The sequence below is a fragment of the Panthera tigris genome, chromosome C2 (assembly GCF_018350195.1).
Source record: "Panthera tigris isolate Pti1 chromosome C2, P.tigris_Pti1_mat1.1, whole genome shotgun sequence".
Classification (NCBI taxonomy): Eukaryota; Metazoa; Chordata; class Mammalia; order Carnivora; family Felidae; genus Panthera; species Panthera tigris.
The window spans coordinates 151,024,268-151,045,365 of NC_056668.1; the positions used below are offsets into that span (position 1 = coordinate 151,024,268).

At 44.5% G+C, this 21,098-nt stretch overlaps 2 protein-coding genes across 5 annotated transcripts in view; both read right to left on the reverse strand.

The window, feature by feature from the left end:
* The window catches only part of ACVR2B (activin A receptor type 2B), a 44,102-nt gene extending 36,512 nt beyond the window's left edge, over nucleotides 1–7,590 (reverse strand). Inside the window, exon 1 of the mRNA XM_042957039.1 lies at nucleotides 7,504–7,590. Coding sequence (XP_042812973.1) covers nucleotides 7,504–7,588 — 85 coding nt within the window. The 5' untranslated portion in view covers nucleotides 7,589–7,590. The remainder of the gene's footprint in view (nucleotides 1–7,503) is intronic.
* Nucleotides 7,591–10,333: 2,743 nt separating this feature from the next.
* XYLB (xylulokinase) overlaps nucleotides 10,334–21,098 on the reverse strand; it is a 56,632-nt gene continuing 45,867 nt past the window's right edge. For 3 of the 4 annotated variants that reach the window (XM_042957036.1, XM_042957034.1, XM_042957033.1), the window contains 4 exons: nucleotides 19,168–19,226; nucleotides 17,578–17,665; nucleotides 14,540–14,634; nucleotides 10,334–10,469 (listed from right to left, as the gene is read on the reverse strand). In XM_042957036.1, coding sequence (XP_042812970.1) covers nucleotides 10,341–10,469; nucleotides 14,540–14,634; nucleotides 17,578–17,665; nucleotides 19,168–19,226 — 371 coding nt within the window. In that variant the 3' untranslated portion in view covers nucleotides 10,334–10,340. The remainder of the gene's footprint in view (nucleotides 10,470–14,539; nucleotides 14,635–17,577; nucleotides 17,666–19,167; nucleotides 19,227–21,098) is intronic. The other variant, XM_042957035.1, reaches the window with a different exon arrangement.

Here is a 21,098-nt window from a genome sequence, read left to right on the forward strand (position 1 = left end):
CAGAGGACTTTTCAGCAACCATAATCAAATTGCTTTTTAGATCTATTAAAATGGGGAATTGTATTCACTGATTTTCTAATACTCAGCCATTAAGCTGCACTTGAGTCATGATCGATCATCTTCAATGCCCTGTTGCTTTCTGTTTGCTGGTATTTTCTTTTGGGGATTTTCTTATTGATATTAATCCAATGATATTTGACAAATGTATCATTTATAAATATGATCTTTTTAAAATGTTTAATGTTTATTTTTTTGGGAGGGGTGGGAGTGGGGAGGGGCAGAGAGAGAGAGGGGGACACAGAATCCGAAGCAGGCTCCAGGCTCTGAGCTGTGAGCACAGAGCCCCAAGCAGGGCTTGAACCCACGATCCTGAGCCGAAGTCGGACACTTATCTGACTGAGCCACCCAGACGTCCCTATATCTGTGATTTACACTAAATCATTACAAATTGGCAAAATTGGCAATAACTTCATTGCTATGAATAAGAGATTGATATGTAGTTTCTTATTTTGTTTTATCTTTATGAGGTTGGGTATTGTAGCTGTTAACTACTGTTAAAATCACGCTGCCTAACAAGCAACCAGAAAGCCTGAGGCTTACAGCACTAAAAGGTTTATTGCTCATGTGACTGAGGTGCTTCCGACATCGGCTGGGCTAACTTACACATCTGCAGTTCAACCAGTTGTTGGCTGGGAGCACGTGGAAGAACCAGGCTCTGTCCCACGTGCCCGTCATCTTCTTACCGCAGTAACGCTGCTCTTACAAGAAAGAGAAGGCTCACTCAGGCAAGTCATTTCGAGCCTCACCTTGCATCCCATTTACTGATGAGGCCAAGGCCAAGTTACACAACCAATCCTACTCAGAATGGGAGAGCGTGGCAAAGCCATGCAACAAAGTATGCGGACACCATGAGGCACGTGGGGCCATTTTGGCAGCTGTCTCAGTTTTTCCTCCTGGCCGCAGTTAAACACATCATTTCCACATGTTGAGTACGCACATTCCCATCCCAAAGCCCTCGAAAATCTCAGTCGGGTTTAGGATTTCACCATCTAAGTAAGGTCTGGTTGCGCCTACGCTTGAGCCAAGGACGTATGAACCAGATATCGGAGAGGCTAAGCCTCTCACATGGCCAACATAAGTGGACGAAAACAGAGACAAGATAATAGCAAAAGAGCTATCATTTGGGAAGTGTCAGGATGGAAGCAGATAGCAGTCACTGGCCCACAGCAATTCCCAAGTCCCACTGGGAGTGTATGAGCAGCTCCCTCTGCTCTATAGATGGGGAATGCTTTGAATTTCTATTGCTGCGTAACAGTAAATAACTAGTTATCACCACAAACTAAAACAACACCCATTTATTATGAGTTTCTGTGGGTTCAGAAACTGGGCACGGTTTACCTGAGTCCTCTGGTCCTCTGCGTCAGAACCTCTCACAAGGCTATCATCAAGATGTTGGCCAGAGTTGGGGGTCTCATTTGAGGCTTGACTAGGGAAGTCATGTGGTTGTTAGCAGGATCCAGCTCCTAGTTAATTGCTGGACTGAGGGCCTCAGCTATTGGATGGTTATTGGCCAGAAAGTGCCCTCACTTCCCTGCCTTGTGGGTCTCTCCATAGGACAGCTTACTTCATCCAAGTCAGCAAGGGAGAGTCATTAGAGTCCGCTAGAAAGATAGAAATTAGAATCATATGTTAACATAATTACGGAAGTGACGTACCATCACTTTAGCCAGATTCTATTAGAAGCACCTTACAATAGCTTCTCGGCCTTTTGGCTAAGATCTAGTGTAGAAGCACCTTACAGGTTCTGCTCACACCCAGGAGGAGGGAGTTACACAAGGGTGTGACTACTAGGAGGCAGGGGTCATTGCAGGCCATATTGGAGTTTATCTGCCACACTGGAAGTGACATCCCTGTCCATTGTTTCCCAAGGCTCTTGGCTTCACCGTCTACATCTTTCACTTTGCATTGCCCTCCTTGAGCACTTCTGAAGAGAGCACTGGAAAACACGCCTCTGAACAACATCCTCAGCCTGTGTCCTGGCCAAAGAAAGCTGGGGGCCCGGAGTCTTTTTTACATTTAGTCCCTTTTAATCTAGGCTGATGCCACTTTTTATTAGTATAGCTCCCTAAAAAGTTCTTTGGATCTTCTGTGCCTGATTTAAATCCACTCTCTACACCAAAAGCCATACCCCATCATTTTTGAGATCTTGCTTGCTCTCTGGGTTTAATCACTGATACTTTAAGGTATCAATCAAGCTGCTGAGGGACAGGAATCTCATGTTTCCTCGAAGTCATCTTAATCAACTGGAAAAGTCTATTAGATAATGCCTTGATTCTTTCTCAATGCCTTGATAATGCCTTGATTCTTTCAGAGGTCTTGGCAAAGGGTCTTTCAGTCCTTGACTTTGTTTTTACTTAAAGCTGTATCTTAAGTCAGATCTTTTAATGGCTTAAAGGGATGAAGAGGAGTTATTATTCTAGCACCTTTACATTCCCTCTAAATTCTACTTTAAACCTGGCTAATTCTCTTCCGAGTGATAGTTGACATTTTCAACATCCTGCCTAGGAATGTCTTTCCTCAAGCCCAAATGTTCAGTAGATACATTTTCCACCTTCCAAGTTACTACAAGGTGCTAGGTTTCTTTCAGGCATCTTTCAGCCTCCCAAAATAATTTTCTCATCATTTTTCTAAGTCCCACCCACAGCTCAGCTCCAATGTCACATATATTATTTTTTTGATTTGGCACCAATTTCTGTATCAGTTGTCCATTTAAAAAAATTTTTTTTAAATGTTTATTTATTTTTGAGAGATAGAGACAGAGTGTGAACAGGCAAGGAGCAGAGAGAAAGAGGGAGACATAGAATCTGAAGCAAGCTCCAGGCTCCGAGCTGTCAGCACAAAGCCCAATGCGGGGCTCGAACTCACGAACCACGAGATCATGACATGAGCCGAAGTCGGAAGCTCAACCGACTGAGCCACCCAGGCGCCCTTGTGTCAGTTGTCTGTTATCGTGAATAAATCATTTTAAATATCAATGCCTTAAGATAATAAGTATGTGTTTAGCTCACAAATCCATAGGCTGGTGATTTAGGTTGGACTTGGCTGGGCAGCATTTCTGGTCTCACGTGGACTCACTCACCTGTCTGGGACAGTCAGATACCTTGATTGATCCAGGATGGCTTTGGTCAGGCTAGGTTAGACACAAAATTTTCATAATAAAGGCAGAGAGCAAAATGAGAGAAATCCTCAATTGCATAAGGTATTTTCAAAGCCACGCTTGCATCTTTTTTGTGAAAACCCTATTGGCCAAACTTGCACGGCTGAGCCCAGAGTCAGGGAGGGAGGGCACAACAAAACTCCATTGCGAAGTATGTGCATGTAGGGATAAATGAAGAATTGGGGTTTATTTTGCAATCTAGTATAGGGATCAATGTTGGATTTGCTTCACACAAATAATCTGGAAGTGTTTCTTCTTTTCCAGTGCCCTGGAATACATTATATAGCAAAGGGATTAACTATGAAAGTTTGGCAGAATTATCCTGTGAAACCATCTGACCTAGAGCCCTTTTCATAGTATAGCTCTTCGACAACCTTTTCCATTTCCTTTATGAAAATTAGTCTGCTTAAACTTATCTCTACTGGAGTCATCTTACACATTGTTTTCCTAGGCCATTACCATTTCATCTAGGTTTCTAAACTTCTTTGTAGGATTGTATAAAATAGTCCTTAAAATTAAAAGTTATTTTATTTTTTCACCATTTTACTTTTTTATATTTTTACTTCCTTGCCCTTTTACTTAAGTTTGCTAGTGACTTGTCTATTTTTTTTCCCAACTAATCAAAATACTCCTAATTTTATTTTCCTGTTTTCCAACGTGTGATTTTATTATTACTTCTAACATCCCCCCCTCTTTTGTTCACTGTTCTTTTTTTTGTTTTTGAGTTGTACTTTTTTCCATTTTATTTATTTTCTAAATTTACATCCAAGTTAGTTAGCATATAGTGCAACAATGATTTCAGGAGTAGATTCCTTAATGTCCCTTACCCATTTAGCCCATCCCTCCTCCCACAACCCCTCCAGTAACCCTGTTTTTTCTCCATATTGAAGAGTCTCTTATGTTTTGTCCCCCTCCCTGTTTTTATATTATTTTTGCTCCCTTCCCTTATGTTCATCTGTTTTGTATCTTAAAGTCCTCATTTGAGTGAAGTCATATTTGTCTTTCTCTAATTCCGCTTAGCGAAATTCCATCTGCATAGTTGCAAATGGTAAGATTTCATTCTTTTTGATTGTGGAGTAATACTCCATTGTATATATACACCACAACTTCTTTGTCCATTCATCCATCGATGGGACATTTAGGCTCTTTCCATACTTCGGCTATTGTTGATAGTGCTGCTATAAACATTGGGTGCATGTGCCTTCGAAACAGCATACCTGTATCCCTTGGATGAACACCTAGTAGTGCAATTGCTAGGTCGTAGGGTTGTTCGATTTTTAATTTTTTGAGGAACCTCCATTTTGTTTTCCAGAGTGGCTGCACCAGTTTGCATTCCCACCAGCAGTGCAAAAGAGATCCTCTTTCTCTGCATCCTTGCCAGCATGTTGTTGCCTGATTGAGTTGTATTTTTAATTCATTTACGTTTTAGTCTCTCATCATTGTTACAGTACTTAAAAATTTTTGAGTATAGTTGACACATTGTGTTGCAGTATTGTTATATTTCACCTATCACTGCTTTAAATATATCTCACAGATTTCATTATCATTTTTTAAAAGCTCTAAAGTTTTAGTTTATGTGTCCCCTTTGCTCCAAGAACTATTCATAGAAGTCTTTCTCCAGGTGGGACTAAGGAATATATTTTATTGAGGTGCCTGGGTGGCTCAGTCGGTTGAGCATCAGACTTAGCTCAGGTCATGATCTCATGGTCCATGGGTTCGAGCCCCGCATGGGGCTCTGTGCTTGGAACTTGGAGCCTGCTTCGGGTTCTGTCTCCCTCTTTCTCTGCCCCTCCCCAGCTCATGCTCTGTCTCTCTCAAAAATAAGCATTAAAAACACATATATTTTATTCTCATTTTATTGCATTGTGATTAAAGAAGATTGTATTCTCCCTATTTTGCGGCAATTATAGATGTCTTTGTGATATAATAAATTACCAGTTTTTGTGAGAATAATATATTCTCTATTATTTATTATTATTCCTTATTAGGTGCAAAGTTCAATATATATTCAGAAGATATATAGATTGTTGGAATCTATAGGTGAAATCAAGGAAAATCATTTAACGTTGACAAAAGAAATAGCTGAGGCTGTAACATTCATAACATAACTTCATTGTGAACTGTGGCCTTTAGCATTATAGTGCCCTTCTTTGTCTAATTTTCTCCTGGCTTCTACCTTTGTCAAATAGCAATATTGCAATCTTGCTTTTTATGATTTGTATCTGCCTGGTATATTTTTGCCCAGCTCTCTAATTTTTAGCCTTTGTGGATCAATTGTTTTAAGTGTGTCTCTTGTAAATAAGATAATATGATGTTGGTTTGTGAGCTAATCTGAAACTTTTTGAAAAAAGTAAGGCCTCAAGTTTAAATAGACTTTTGAGCAAGAGAAAGCATGAGCAAGGGAGAGGGGCAGAGAGAGAGGAAGAGAGAATCCCAAGCAGGCTCCACACTGTCAGCACAGAGCCCCACTCGGGGCCTGAACCCACAAACCATGAGATCATGACCTGAGCCAAACTCGAGTTGGATGCTTAACTGACTGAGCCACTCAGGTGCCCCCCAACCTGAACTTTTCTCAAAGTTTTCATTTAAATGTGTTAACATACAGTGTAATATTAATTTCAGGTGTACAATATAGTGTTCAACACTTCCATACATCACCCAGTGCTCATCACAACTGCACTCCTTAATCCCCATCACCAACTTCACCCATCTCCCCATCCAACGCCCCTCTGGTAACCTCATTTATTCTCTATAGTATTTCTTGGTTTACCTCTTTTTTTCCCTTTGCCCATTTTTGAACTTTTAATAGATGAGTTGAGTCCTTTACTAATTTGACTCTATGCTTGTTATACTACTGTGTGTATATACTATATTCACTGTATGTTTTTCACTATGTGATTTATTGGTTTTACTATTGTTTCTTCGGACATTGAGGGAGATTTCTATTTTTATTCTGGTGATTATCTTCATAAGACACTATTACCTTTATATAATTTTTAGTCTTTTTCTTACTTAAGTCCCAACTATTTGCTTTGTCAACTTTAAATGATACTTTGCCTTGTACGTTCCCTTTGCAACACAGACGTCTTTGTATTGTCCTTTCTCCCTTCTTTTTCATTTATTTCATTTTTTTTAACGTTTATTTATTTTTGAGACAGAGAGAGACAGAGCATGAACAGGGGGAGGGGCGGAGAGAGAGGGAGACACAGAATCTGAAACAGGCTCCAGGATCTGAGTTGTCAGCACAGAGCCCGACGCGGGGCTCGAACTCACGGACCGTGAGATCATGACCTGAGCTGAAGTCGGACGCTTAACCGACCAAGCCACCCAGGCGCCCCTATTTCATTGTTATTTCTACCTTGTCAAAGCATATACCACTTGATACTATTCTTCTACCCTTATCTCCACTTTTATTTTGGTCTTAGATCTGAAACTAAAGACACTCAAGGCTCACCATCAGTCATTTTGCTGAAGTCCCCCAATCATCTCGTAGTTGGTTGAAGCATGTCTTTTAGTAAGGTCCTTCAGGGTTACAAGTACACTATTTCTTGAGCTCTCACATGATTCTAACTTCGATATATCCTTGATACTTAAAGGACAGCTTAGCTTGATACAAAACACTTATTCTTAGTTCAGTTTTTTTCTTTAAACTTCTTGAAAATGTTGCTCCCTTGTACTTTCTTTTTTTGAGAAATCTGATGCCAACCTGACCTTTCCTTTGTTAAAAACTAGCTCTTTTGGACTAGATGGGTTTTTTCCTCACCTTCAAAGTGTAGCAGTTTGCTAGGATATGTCTCAGTTTATCATTCTGGGTCAATTTTCCATGTAACAAAAAGGGTCCCTTTCAAGATAAAGATTCACATCTTTTGCTTTTCAGAAACTTCCAGGGGCAGTTTAAGTATTAGCCAATTCCACTATCTTGAGAAACTTAACAGAAGACCATGGGGAAAGGAAGGGGAAAAAATAGTTACAGAGAGGGAGGGAGGCAAACCGTAAGAGACTCCTAAATATAGAGAACAAACTGAGGGTTGATGGGGGGGGGGGGGTTGGGGGAGAGGGGAAAGCGGGCGATCACACTGAGGAGGGCACTCACTGGGATGAGCACTGGGTGTTGTATGGAAGTGATGAACCATGGGAATCTACCCCAAAACCAAGAGCGCCTTGTACACACTGTATGTTAGCCAATTTGACAATAAATTATACTAAAAAATAATCAAAAAATTAAAAAAAAAATAACCAATTCCACTGTCTTCTCTTTTGGTAGCTTCCAGAAGCTCCCATTTTACCTGTTACTTTACTGATCCTTTTCCTTCTGGACTTTGTCAGCTCTTCCTCTCTATCCTTTGCTGTCTTAGCTTTCATCATTCCCATCTTCTATATCTTGAAGACATCTCGATTTTTATTTGAATATGTTGTAATTTAGTCTTCATTCCTATGACGCTTTTTTGTTCAAATCCTTTCCCAAGCTTGATCAGTTCTCTCTTCACACACATGCCTGTTGAACCTTCATTTTCATTCTGAGTTTTAAATGCTCTGACCTGTGATATTCTTTCACATCTGCACTTGCACTGAAACTTCTTTTAAAGCTCACACCGGAGGGTTGTTACGATTTACCGTATTTGTCCTTTACTCTCTTTCGTTCTCTTTATTTTGGAGTATTTCATCAGCTTGAAAAATCGATTCTCACTTTGTTTTCTTCCTACATATGTCTATGTGGTAAGTTCCCTTTTCTATTTATGTTGACATGCTTGCAATGACAGACAACTCTATGGGGGCAGAGGTAAAATGGGAAATGGACTGACCGCCTTTCTCTGTTTCTTGGTCTAAGAGAGCCTTTTTCTGTTGGTCAATGTTGTAAAATTTCTTTAATAAGTCAAGTGTAGGTAGCAGGGGTTGGGAAGTTGCCCGTTTTCCTCTGAATCGACTTGCTGTTGACAGGCTGTCACCCTCAGCTTTCTGCTTTCTTCTTCCTCTCATCCACCAAGCCTGCTAAGGACACCACTTCCTTTTGAGATGACTTCATCTCTCTCAGAAATGCTGCCGGCCCCGTTCATTTTGCAAACCTCTTCCTTTTGACTCCCCCCTATCCACTGCTCTAACCCACCAGGTCTCAGACCTGCTCTGCAGCATTTTTCCACTCTGGGTGAGACCACAAGGAGCCTGGTTTCACTGAAGTCCCAATTTAGGTGAGGGCCTGCAGCAGAGGTAATCTCTGGGGGATTCTGTAGAAGCAGATCACAGAGGATTTTCTATGTAGGCTTTTGTCATAATTTGAGCAAGGTATAAAGGGGTCCAAGGTAAAACAGGGGGGATGGAGAGAAAGGAACTGCTTTAGGAGTTACCAGAGGAATAACCAAACTCACCTGGTGACTCATCTGACGTGGGAAAGAGAGAGGATATCTGCATTTGGGGGTTGGGTTCCTGAATGCATGGATGCATGGTGATTCCAATTCACTGAAACAGCAACATGAGAGGAGGAGGTTGGGGGAAGGGCAAGGGAAGATAAGTGGAGTCTGAAGTACCCCTGTGAGAATGCTGGTAGACTCCAAGGAGAGTTCTGGATGGAAACATAGATCTGGAGGTTCCTGGTATGGAAACGGTGGTTGAAACCCAAGAATAGATGAAATCATCTAACCAGAGGACAGAATGGGTGAGAAAGAAGGATGAGGACAGAGATTTGGGGCCCAGCAGGAATTAAGGGGTAAACAGAGCAGAAGTATCAGTAAGGAAAGAAGGAATGAAACATCAGGGAAGCAGAAGAGCTGGAGAGAACGGCTAACAACAGAAGGCAAGGACAGAAATAATTACCCCAATGGATTAAAACACATAAAATACGCTAAATGCATCAGATTGACACTGAAAAAAATATCTAGTTGCTGTTAGAGGATGCCTGGGGATTAACCCATTATTTTGAACACTAGTGAACACCGGGAAGAATCTATTTATTCGGCCTCTCCTATATAAACACCACCACTGGGTAACTGGATGGGGAATGTCTCACATAGAAGAATGCCAGGTCATAAATGAAGAGGACTAACAAAACTGGATCCCTAGTGCGCTGATGGACCTGGGGATGAACATCACAACAGTGAGAGAAAACCAGACATTACGTGCCTCCTGATGGAAGAACACGACACCGTCCTGGTTGTCTGACACAAAAAGGAAAACTGCATCGTGTGTGATCGAGTCTCTTAAGTCAGTGGTTATGAACGAGGGGCAATTTGGCCTCCCTATCCCCACCAGGAGGTATCTGGCCACGTCTGGAGACATTTTGGATTGTCACGACTCGGGGAGAGGGTGACACTGGCATCTGGCGGGTAGACGCCAGTGATACTGCTGCCCCCCACAACCAAAACTTATCCAGTCCCAAATGTCAATAGTACTGAGGGTGAGGAACTCTGTATTGGATCCAACCACCAATCTTCAGGAAATATAGAAGACAGAGAACATGTCAAACGACACCACAGAAATAGAATCAAAAAATCCAGAATTTGAGAAATTCTCCCTGAAGGAAGGGACGGAGGGAGGGAGGTGCTACCCTGTACTACCTGGGAGAGGGGCCCTCCAAGTGGTCTGGTGTGCCAGGGAACCGGTGGGGAGAGCTGATGGGAGGGGACAGGAAGCACGGTCATCAGGTGTGTCAAACTCTTTGGGTGGGAGGTAGTGAGTTTCAGCAGGTGGGCACGGGGAGGAAGAAGAGCTCACGTAGGATGAGGGGCAGATGCTGGAAGGACAGAAGGGAGAAACCTTGAAGGAGGAGTAAGCATGGGGAAGACAAGAAAGGAAGAAACTAGGAGGCCATTCAGACACTGAAAGAAGGGAGTCAGGGTTGGGGGGGGTGGTGAAATGGGATAGCGGGGTCACGGTATGGGGCGGGGGTGGCTGTGGGTTGCAGTTTGGGGAGGAGTGGCCAAAGAGTCCGAGTTGGAGAAGGGGGTGCTGGGGTCAAGGGATGAGGGATGGCTTTGTTTCCCCCGTTCTGCTGATTTAGGTCCCTGTACATAAAAGTCCCTTGGGTTTAGGTGGTCCGGGGCAGGACTGGAGCAGTGCAAGGTGGGCAGGCACAGTCACTTAGAACAAGGAGGAGGATCCCTGCTGTCCAGGAGCACGTCTCGAGGCGGGATCAGTGAGTCTGGGCAGGCAGGGTTAACAGGGGTGCCTGGGCCTGAGGAATTCTCTCAGGAGGCCCCTGGGTCTGCGACAGGATTCTCTGCTCAAGCTTGGCGTATCGTGGAAGGAGGGCCTCGTAGACCTGGAGGGGCAGAAAGAGCTGGTTAGACTGGGGAGGGGGAGGTGCCTCTTACATCTCTCTGCAACTTACAGTTTTAAAACTTAATACCCCATTTACTTGTAATTGAGGCTTCTGTGCAGGGCAAAAGAAAGGAAGCATCAATTCGCAAAAGAGGAAAAAGCTAGTAGTACTCAAACCTGCAGCCTAAGGTTTTTTAAAAAGGCAAATTAGGACGAACAAACAATTTCCGTTACCAGGTTTACAACATTTTTTAAAATCCCAGGTCCCTGGTAATGCTGTCTCGGGGTCTCTTCCCAGAGGTGGTGAAGTCGGTCGTGCAGCCCTTCCGGAAACCAACTTGACCGCACGCTGGTATCAAAGGGCATAAAAATGCCCACAGCCTTTGACCCAGTTACTCTACTTCTGCAAAGTTCTCCTAAGGAAATCCTACGTGTGGGGGGCCAGGCCTACTGAGGGTCTTCTTAGACACCACTAAACGGCCAGTCCCCTAAGAATACCACAGGCCACACGCTGGCCCTCAAAAGGATACACTGGAGAAACGCACCTGTCGGCACAGTGGCTGCAGGTGGACCTCTTCAACGAAAGACCGTGCAGCGGTCCTTACAGCAGTCTGCACAAGTGTCCAGGAAAGGGTCTCCCTGCCGTCTCTCCTCCCTGACCCCCATGTTACAGCTCAGGCGCGAGGAGATGGAATCCACACCATACAGGTGCACGAACCACCCTGGCTCTGGAACCTCCTACCACAGGAGTATCTCTTTGAACAACTCCATAGGCAAGAGACATGCCCCTGAGAAGTCACTGTACTGAGGGAAGCCCTACGAACGACTTCCTGTCAGGTGTATATGGTTTTCCCACTCCAGGTGCAGTGCCTTAATTGAAGGTCACTTTTAACATAAGCAATGTGTGGCCTAGTAATGCTGTTGACATTCCATTTTTATTGTCTCAAAGGAAACAGAGGTAGAAAGTCAACCCAAGTTCAAATTTCCATGCAGAATAGAAGGTTTTGTTAACCTTTTACTCACATAATTGCAATTATAATAATTGAAAACCTAGAAGCAACTGTTCTAAGACATATTAAATGCTCAAGTAAATTACTGGGGGGCACCGGGGTGGCTCAGGAGGTTCAGTGTCCGACTCTTGATTTCAGCTCAGGTCAGGCTCTCACAGTTGGAGCCCCTTGTGGGTTCTGTGCTGATAGCACGGAGCCTACTTGGGATTCCCTATCTCCCTCTCACTCTCTGCCCTTCCCCTCTGTGTGTTTTCTCTCTCAAAATAAATAAACTTAAACTATTGGTTCAATAGCCATGTAGAATATCATGCAGTCGTTAACAATAATGTGTATGCTCATTTTTTTGGTTTTTTTTTTTTTTTTTACATTATTTTTGTGAGAGAGACAGAGACAGAGCACGAGTGGGGGAGGGCAGAGAGAGAGGGAGACAGAATCCGAAGCAGGCTCCAGGCTCCAAGTTGTCAGCACAGAGCCTGACGCGGGGCTTGAACCCACAAACAGCGAAATCACGACCTGAGCCGAAGTCCGACACTTAACAGACTGAGCCACCCAGACGCCCTGTGTATGCTCAGTTTTAAGAATACAAACACTCATGTTGTGCTGTAGTGTTTTTTTTTTTTTAAGTGGGCTACAAAATTACATATACAGTATGCTGTGTAATAAACCAAAACCAAAAGCCAACACGGGAAAAAGAGCCAGAAACACAACCCCACATTCTTAACCTTCATTCCTTTTTTTTTTTAAGCTGTTTTCACCCGTGGCTCTTTAAGCCTCGCCTGAGAAGGGCAGGTGCATTTCAGGTGAGCACATGTTGTCTTCCAGACAAGCGACACTTACGACCAAGGGACCCAGAGTTTCTTGAGACTCACAAGCACCACCACTGGCTTATGCCAACCACACCTCTTGGCCTAATTAGCTCCAAAGTCCGGTATTTTAGTAATTGATTATGCAACCACGGCCCACTCTCGGTGCTTCGGGAGCAGCTCTGTGAAGTCGACAGAGAACTCAAGGGGAGCTTCGGTCTCCTCTCGGAAGAGGAAACTGCAATGTCCAGCTGAGCCGAGAGAAAATAGTTACAGTTTTGCGTTTCCACTGGAGCACAACCAACTGGGTGCCATAGAGCACCTCCCGCTCCCAACGAGTTTACTAACCGGTCCTCAAATAGGTCACGACACCAACAATCACGGACTGTTGCTGCTTGCGACACCTGGTGTTATGAAGGATTCTGAGGTTACTCTTGGGTGTAAGAGTAAAGGGTTCCTTGGGCACCCGGGTGGCTCAGTCAGTTACGCATCTGACTTCGGCTCAGGTCGTGATCTCGCGGTTCATGAGTTCGAGCCCCGCGTCGGGCTCTGTGCTGGCAGCTCAGGGCCTGGAGCCTGCTTCGGATTCTGTGTCTCCCTCTCTCTCTGCCCCTCCCCTGCTTGCATACTCTGTCTGACATTGCTGAACCACTAAATCAACCCTGGCAACTATCTTCAGACTTCTTGTTATATAATCAAGCCATTATAGTCAAGGACCCTTTTTAAGCCTCACAATTAGTAGGTTAAAAGTAGGCAACCCAGGGGTGCCTGGATGGCTCAGTTGGTTGAGCCTCCAGCTGTTGATTTCGGATCAGGTCACGATCCCAGGGTTCTGGGATTGAGCCCCTCGTCAGCCTTCACACTCAGCTTAAGGTTCTCTCTCTTTCCCTAAAATAATAATAATAATAATAAAAAGTAGGGAGGACAGATATTGTCCCCACTCCACAGACGAAGAAACAGGTTCAGAGATGAGAAGTGCTGTTCAAGGTTACATGGTGAGGGGAATTCAGGATAAGAATCAGAACCCAAAGGCCCTTTATGTCAGTTTAGGGTCTTTTTATTACACTGAGCTGGCTCTTAAAGGTAAGGGCACACAACGTAAGGACAAAGTAATAGAAGCGTGGGCACATCTATATGTGTGGGTTCTCTGTCACCTGTAAACTGTGAGCTTCTGCTCCCAGATATGTTGGGAGACAATTCTCCATGGTGTTTCTATATGTCTGGAGACAGCTTTTCTTTCTTTCTTTTTAAAAAATTTTTTTTAAATGTTTACTTTTGACAGAAAGAGACAGAGCATGAGTGGGGGAGGGGCAGAGAGAGAGAGAGAGAGAGAGAGACACAGAATCTGAAGGGGGCTCCAGGCTCCAAGCTGCCAGCACAGAGCCCGACGTGGGGCCCGAACTCACGGACTGCGAGATCATGACCTGAGCCGAAGTCAGACGCTCAACCGACTGAGCCACCCAGGCGCCCCAAGGAGACAGCTTTTTTTGCAGACTACCTTTTTGTTATTTACACAGCAAACAGCCTTGGAAGACAGAGACAGAGCCACCCTCTAGAGAAGAGGGAAAACTTACTTGCTGACCAGGATAGTACAGATAATGTCTCCCTTGGGGTCAAAGGTTGGGCAGATACGCTTTCAGCTCCTTTATAACTTGCGAGTTTCCTAACCTTGGGGTCACTCGGTTGTGACACAGACACAGCATGTGCTCTGGATGCTCCTGAGCCCACCCCACATCATCCCATGGCACTTCAGGGCCAAGGAAATCTGATGCAAGCAAGAAGCTCACGCTGCCTGCTAGATGAGAAATAACGCCCCGTCTGCGCGGCCCTGCTCCTAGGCTGCAGGAACCTTCTGCAAGCAGGAACACAGGTGTCACGGATGGCCTGGCATACCACACAGACTGCCCTTCAGGAATGAAGAACTTATTCTCCCAGCCCTCAGCTGACAGTCCCCACTGGGGTTTGCTTTGGCTACAGAGAGCTGCCTTACCCCATCCTGGGGTGGCTTGCATGCAGAGATCGATCAACATGAGGTATAAAGGCCTGGCCCCCTCACCCCAACTGGGTTAAACTCCAAAGAGTAATCTCAGCTTCAGAGATTAGTGGTTAAATTTTTGGGGAGTCAAAAGTTATATGTGCATTTTCATCTCTGCCAGAGGACTGGCGCCCCTCAACCTGTGTTGTTCAGGACTAACTGGATTAACTAGAGTTGGTTTTCACGACGCAAAGGCTCTGACCAAATTCTGATGGTGTCTCACCTGAGAAGCTCCTGGGGTTGGGGTAGCAGCTAATCTGGGAGGTGGGGCTAACTTCACAACCTCTGAAAAGGGCACGTCTGTTCCAGCTGCAAGGCCTAGAAGAAAAGCTCATTTCACATCAGTGCATGTTGCAAATGAAGACATTAACTGAAAATAACATTTTATCTCTGGGGTGATACAATATTTTAGAACTGGATTATGGTGATGGTAGCACAACTCAGTCAACTGACTAAAAAATCACTGAGCTGTGCACTTAAAGTTGGGTGACTTTCATGTCATATAAATTGTCCTTCAACAAAACTGTTTTAAAAAAGGGAGAAGAGATGCGCTTAGGTGGCTCAGTTGGTTAAGCGTCCAACTTCGTGCTCAGGTCAGGATCTCACGGTTCGTGAGTTCAAGCCCCGTGTCAGGCTCTGTGCTGACAGCTTGGAGCCTGGAGCCTGCTTCAGATTCTGTGTCTCCGTCTCTCTCTGCCCCTCCCCTGCTCGTGCTCTGTCTCTGTCTCTCTCAAAAATAAACATTAAAAAAAATAAAAATAAAAAATAAATAAATAAATAAATAAATACAATACAATACAATACAATACAATACAATAAAATAAAATAAAATAAAATGAGATAAGGGAAGGGGTGCCTGGGTGGCTCAGTCGGTTAAGCCTCCAAATTCAGCTCAGGTCATGAGTGCGTGCTTTGTGAGTTTGAGCTCTGTGTCAGGCTCTGTGCTGACAACTCAGAGCTTGGAGCCTGCTTTGGATTCTGTGTCTCCCTCTCTCTGTGTCCCTCCCCTGCTTGACTCTGTCTCTCTCTCTCTCAAAAATAAATAAACATTTAAAAAAGAGAGAGAGAGAGAGAGAAAGGAGAAATTTCACATGCAGACCTCTCCCCAACAGGGCCTAGTTTGTCTTGTTCACTGTGACAGCATGTGTCACAGCAGGGCAGCTAACACCTGGCACCTGACAGAAGAGGAGGGCTTGCCTGCCCCTCCTCTCTCACAAGCCTCCACTCTCATGACTCACCGCATTGAAGCCATCCCAGGCTTCTTACAATTCTTCCTGCGGCAGAGCCTTTACTTTCACCTTTCATGTAAGGTGTTCCTATCTCCCCTCTTTATGGACCTATGCCCTTCTCCTCAGATAAGCCGCAGCTAAAAATGTCACCTGTTTGGAGGCTCCCTAACCCTCCACCCCTAAGTACCATCTGCTGTCCACGGAGCACTTCTTACCATTTCTGGCTACAGATTCAAGGTCCCTCCTTTGCTGAGCCCAAGCTCTGCGAGGCCAGGGACTGGGTCTCCACAAGAGCCCTGGTGCCTAGCACACACCTGCATACCCGAAGCACTCAATAAATGCTCACCAAGTAAATGAGTGCAGGCCTGGAAAAGAGGAAAGGCTGCCATAGGTGGACAAGAAAAGTGAGGACTTTCTAGGCAATTTAAGAAGTAGAATCAGATTGACAGGGAAACTCAGGACCACCCTGAGTGAGGGAGGGTCCAGTGAAGACATGTGGCCCAGTTTCCAACCAGATGCTGGGATATCCCATCTCAGAGCTGCAGGGGAACGGGGAATGGGATGAGTGGTGGGGAGGCCAGCACGGAGACCAGTCAAAAGACACTGGTCCCCTCTCCACTCACCCAGAGACTGGCTATGTGTGAGGTTCATCCCAGATGCAGCTGGGGAAAATAGACATGAAGTGGCTGATACACGTCAGGGTGAGGGCTGGTATGCTAGGACTTAGTTCAGGCTCTGGTTTTGGAGGGTAGAGTGGGGCAGCACCCCAGGTGACCTCTGGCAACAAAATAGGCAAAGAAAAGGAAAAATAAGAAACGAAGTAGGCAGCTCCTTTCCTGCTTCAGCAGCAGAAGGAGCAGGAAGTAGGCCCCAGGCTTCTCATGGGCAACACTAAATGCCGAAAGATTATGGAACAGTATTTTCAAGACGCTAAGGAGAAGTATTTTGAAGTCGGGGTCCTTTGCCTAGCCAAGGTAGCATTCTTTTGGAGAGGGAAAAAAAAGTCCATGCTGGACATGTAAGGCTTCCAAAATGATCACCTACTGAATTTCTTCTTAAACTTATCTAGGTTGTACATTCCAACAAAACTATCAAAGAAGAGAAAAAGAAGAAAGAAACTACAGGGAATTCAAAGAGAGAGAAAGAGAAGTTCATAGGGAGGTGCAAATAAAAGCCAACATGAAAAGAAGTTTAATTAATAAAATAACCTGGAAATAAACTGCCCAGTGATCTTGACACAGGAGGTGGTATGATGTGGGCTGAGGTGGGCAGGGTGGAGAGGGAAGGGAGAAAGGAGTAAGTGGTTAATTATTAAGAGAAGGATCTAGTCCCTGATTAATTCTTGATGTTGACAGAAAAACGTAAGTTTAAATAGGTGTGTTAAAAAGTTCAGAGTAAATGCCCGAAGAATGGAACCGCTAGAGGGAAGAGAGCCCTTGAGGTAAATGGAGCTGGAAGAGCAGTCCGAGCAGGCAGAGGACAGGACACACTGACTAAATGGGGCCACTGTGGGCATGGGCTGCTCCCACAAGAACCCGCCTAGATGAGGGAGATTCTTTCATTATCCCGAGTTTCAGAGAGGCCGCCATCGCATAGATGGGCCCCTGTGGAGCTGTCCAGGGTACTGGACTGCTCGGCTCTGAATTTCATCTTTGTCTCCACTTCCTGCATTTGCTGAAAATAATGGCTCTGGACTTCATCCACCTCTCCTGCCCACCAGCCATCTAGACCCCTGCCCATGCGCCCTCAAGCACGTCCTGTGTCCTTTCCCAACGTCCCTGTGCTGAACCCGACTGTGACCAAGCCTCGTTCAGTTAGGAACCTACTTTTCTTTCCCTATTTTTTAAGAATGGAATAAAGGAACAAAAGGTTTGGGTTGGTTCTCACCTGCTAGGAGGGAGAAAAATGAAACTAAAGCTCAAGACTCTAATGTCCTTAAGACTGGGATTGCCCATCACCCCTTTCTATCCTCCTCAGCCCAGCCAGTGCCCCAACTCTTCCAGAAGCCTCTGTTCCCCATCCATCGACCTACCATGGAAAGCTCGGTACGCAGAGCCCACACAGGCAGAGTTGGCAGTGTCTATGACATACACTGGGGCGCCAAACACATCCGCAAGTACCTGGAAATGACAGAGGTTCTTAATGTCGTAAGTTGTTTCTCAGAAGGAATACAAACACTTTGGTATGCATTTTGCCTTATTTTTTTCCTTCCTTCCTTCCTTCCTTCCTTCCTTCCTTCCTTCCTTCCTTCCTTTTTAATTTTTGACAGAGAGAGAGAGAGAGAGAGAGAGAGAGAGAGAGAGGGAGAGAGAGATTGATGGAACATGAACAGGAGAGGGGCAGAAGACACAGAATCAAAAGCAGGCTCCAGGTTCTGAGCTGTCTGCACAGGGCCCAAGGCGGGGCTCAAACTCACAAACCACAAGATCATGACCTTAGCCAAACTTAGATGCTTAACCAAGGAATCACGCAGGTGCCACCCCCCTTTTAAAGTTTATTTACTTGAGAGCGAGCACAAGCGAGGGAGGGGCAGAGAGAGGGAGATCCAATATCCAAAGCCACCCAGGCACCCCACTGACATGCATTTTCTAGGCTCTCTTTCCTCATGTGTCTTCTGATGCCTTCCAGTCCACCTCTACTACCTTAAAGAAGTATAGTTGGCCATACCACCCTGGTAATAATAGAGTCAGGATGACCTGGGGGGACATCTCTAGTGGAGGGCCACAGCTCTCCAGGTTGTCCCTGCACTATTTAACCATTTTATCAAAGAAAAGAAGGAAGATTTAGGAAGTATGCTTAGCCAATGGCCAAGGTGGAGATGGCTGGGTATCAGATGAATATCAACAAGCCCAAACAAACCCAAACTAACAAAGGCATGTTTTATAGGGAAAAGGGTAAAATTTCCCATTTAGGTCCCAAAAATAAATTTTATAAATTTAAAATGGAGGACCTATACCAAGAGGAGTTCACATGGAAAAGACTTGGGAGTCTTAGTTGACCAGAGATGATATAGTGAATGCCACTGATGCCCCATCTAGATCCTGTTACCGGACTGGTGTGCATCCTTCCCCCAGATGCTGTGAGTATCAGCTGCTAATGACTCACAGCTGCCTCTCCTCAAAGGAATGTTCTCAGCTGAACAGAGGCTGCCCCTCCTAGGAGGGTTGTTCTCACCTCTCTCCAGGGTAGCCACTTGGCCCCTTACCCAAGGTGGAACCATGTCTGCCATACAGATCATGTTTCAGATCTTTCCTATGGGATAGAGCTAGAGTCAAAACCAGATTCTTGCTTATCTTTTCCGCCTGCCCTACCTGCACCCCTCACTCTCTTTCTTCTGGGAGCACCTTCTCAACAACCCACTTCGAATTCCCATTTCAGGCTCTTCTTCAAGAGAACCTTACCTAAGACAGGTATCTTGCAAGTCAATAGTTGATACAGCCTCAGGCTATATCAAAAAATGCTCAACGTCCCAGTAAGATACTGACAGCCTTATGATGTGGTAGCCTGATGGTCAGACATTTGCAAGAGTGGGAAGAGAAAGTCCTTACTAGACCAGTGTCTGGGTCTTAGAAATAACTGACATGGAAGAGGCCCTTCTGTTTAGCCTGCTATCAGCACATACCTGTAAGATGTCTCTGTTGTGAGATGCCCCTCCAGTGGCCAAAATCTTTGTCTTGGGCACTGCAAGGAAAAAGAAAAACCTGAATGGATGCAACAATCTCCCCAAGGCAAAAAATATTGTTTTCCAGAGTTCTTTAGCCAAGAAGGGCTTGTGTTGGGCCAATGCCTCTTGTTCATCACACAGGACTCAAGGAGAGATCCAAAGCTGGCTCTGTCCATGCAGGCTTGTCACAACTAAACTTTTTTTCCCTTAATTTTTAGAGAGAGAGACAGAGAGAGAGAGAGAGAGAGAGAGAGAGAGAGAATCCTAAGTAGGCTCCATGCTCAGCATGGAGCCCAACTTGGGGCTCAATCCCATGATCCAGGGATCATGACATGAGCCAAAATCAAGAGTCAGACGCTAAACTGACTGAGCCACCCAGGTGCCCCGCAGGTTTGTCAGAAGCAATTTGCTTGTCAGGCTGCTGTCCCACTGACCTCTGTCTTCATTTTTTATCATTAAAGAACAGAATCTCTCAACAAACCAGGAAGAGAAGGGAACATACTTAAATTAATAAAGGCCATATATCCAAAATTTACAACAAACATCACTCTTAACAAAACAGAAGTATCTTCTTTAAGACTGCTGTGCCTCTCAGACCCCCAAAAATGGATTCCAAATGACCCCTGCCTCCAGATATTTTTACTGTCATGTCATTCCCTCTCACATTCAGTAAGGCTGACTCATGTGGCCAGTGGGATATTGTGTAAAATGTGGAGTGTGAGTTCCAAGTCTAGGTCATAAAGGACACTGAGGCTTCTATTATAGATCACTCTTGGATCCCTCGCTTTGGGTGCTACTAATTGCCATGTCATGAAGACATTCAAACAGTCCCCTGGAGATGTCTACAGGGTGAGGAATTGCAGCTTCCTGTCAATAACAATGTGAGCTGGCCACCTGGAAAGGAGATCCTACTCATTCAAGCCTTCAGATGACTACTTCAGATGACTACTGCAGTCGAGCCTTCAGACGACTACAGCCCCAGATGACATACTGACTTCAACCTTATAAGAGACCTCAGCCAGAACTACTAAATTATGCTAATCCCAAATTCTTGACCCACAGAAACCATGCAAGATAATAAATGCTCATTTTTTTTGAAGCTGCTAAGTCTTTTAAAAAATATTTTCTTTAATGTTTATTTATTTTTGACAGAGAGAGAGTGAGCAGGGGAGGGGTAGAGAGGGAAACAGAGGATCCGAAGCAGGCTCTGAGCTGACAGCAGAGAGCCTGATGTGGGGCTTGAACTCACAAACTATGAGATCATGACCTGAGCCAAAGTCAGACGCTCAACTGACTGAGCCACCCAGGCGCCCCCTAAGTTTCTAAGTCTTGAGGTAATTTGTTACACAGCAATAGATAACTAATAGTAGGAACAAAACAAAGACTCATACTATCTAGTACACTGTTACATAGTACTAGTTATGTTAGCCATACCTATAAGACAAATAAATAATTAATTAATTAATTAATTAAATATTTAAGGATTGAAAAAACAGAAAAAAAACTACCATAATTTACAGACAATAAACTATCTAATTGGAAGAATTTTAAATAAGCAAACCAATTAAAGTGTAATAAGGCTGCCATATACAATAATCAATGGCATTTTTAGCAATAATCAATTAGTAAATGTGATAGAAAATAAATTACCATTCACATTGGCAACCAGAAATGTAATCTAGTGAGGATATACTTAAGCAAAAAATTCAAAAGTCTCTATGAGGAAAGAAATTGAAACTGTTATTAAAGTACAAAAAGGAGGGGTGCCTGGGGGGCTCAGTGGGTTAAGCCTCCAACTTCAGCTCAGGTCATGATCTCACAGTTTGTGAGTTCGAGCCTGATGTCAGACTGTGCTGACAGCTGGGAGCCTGAAGCATGCTTCGGATTCT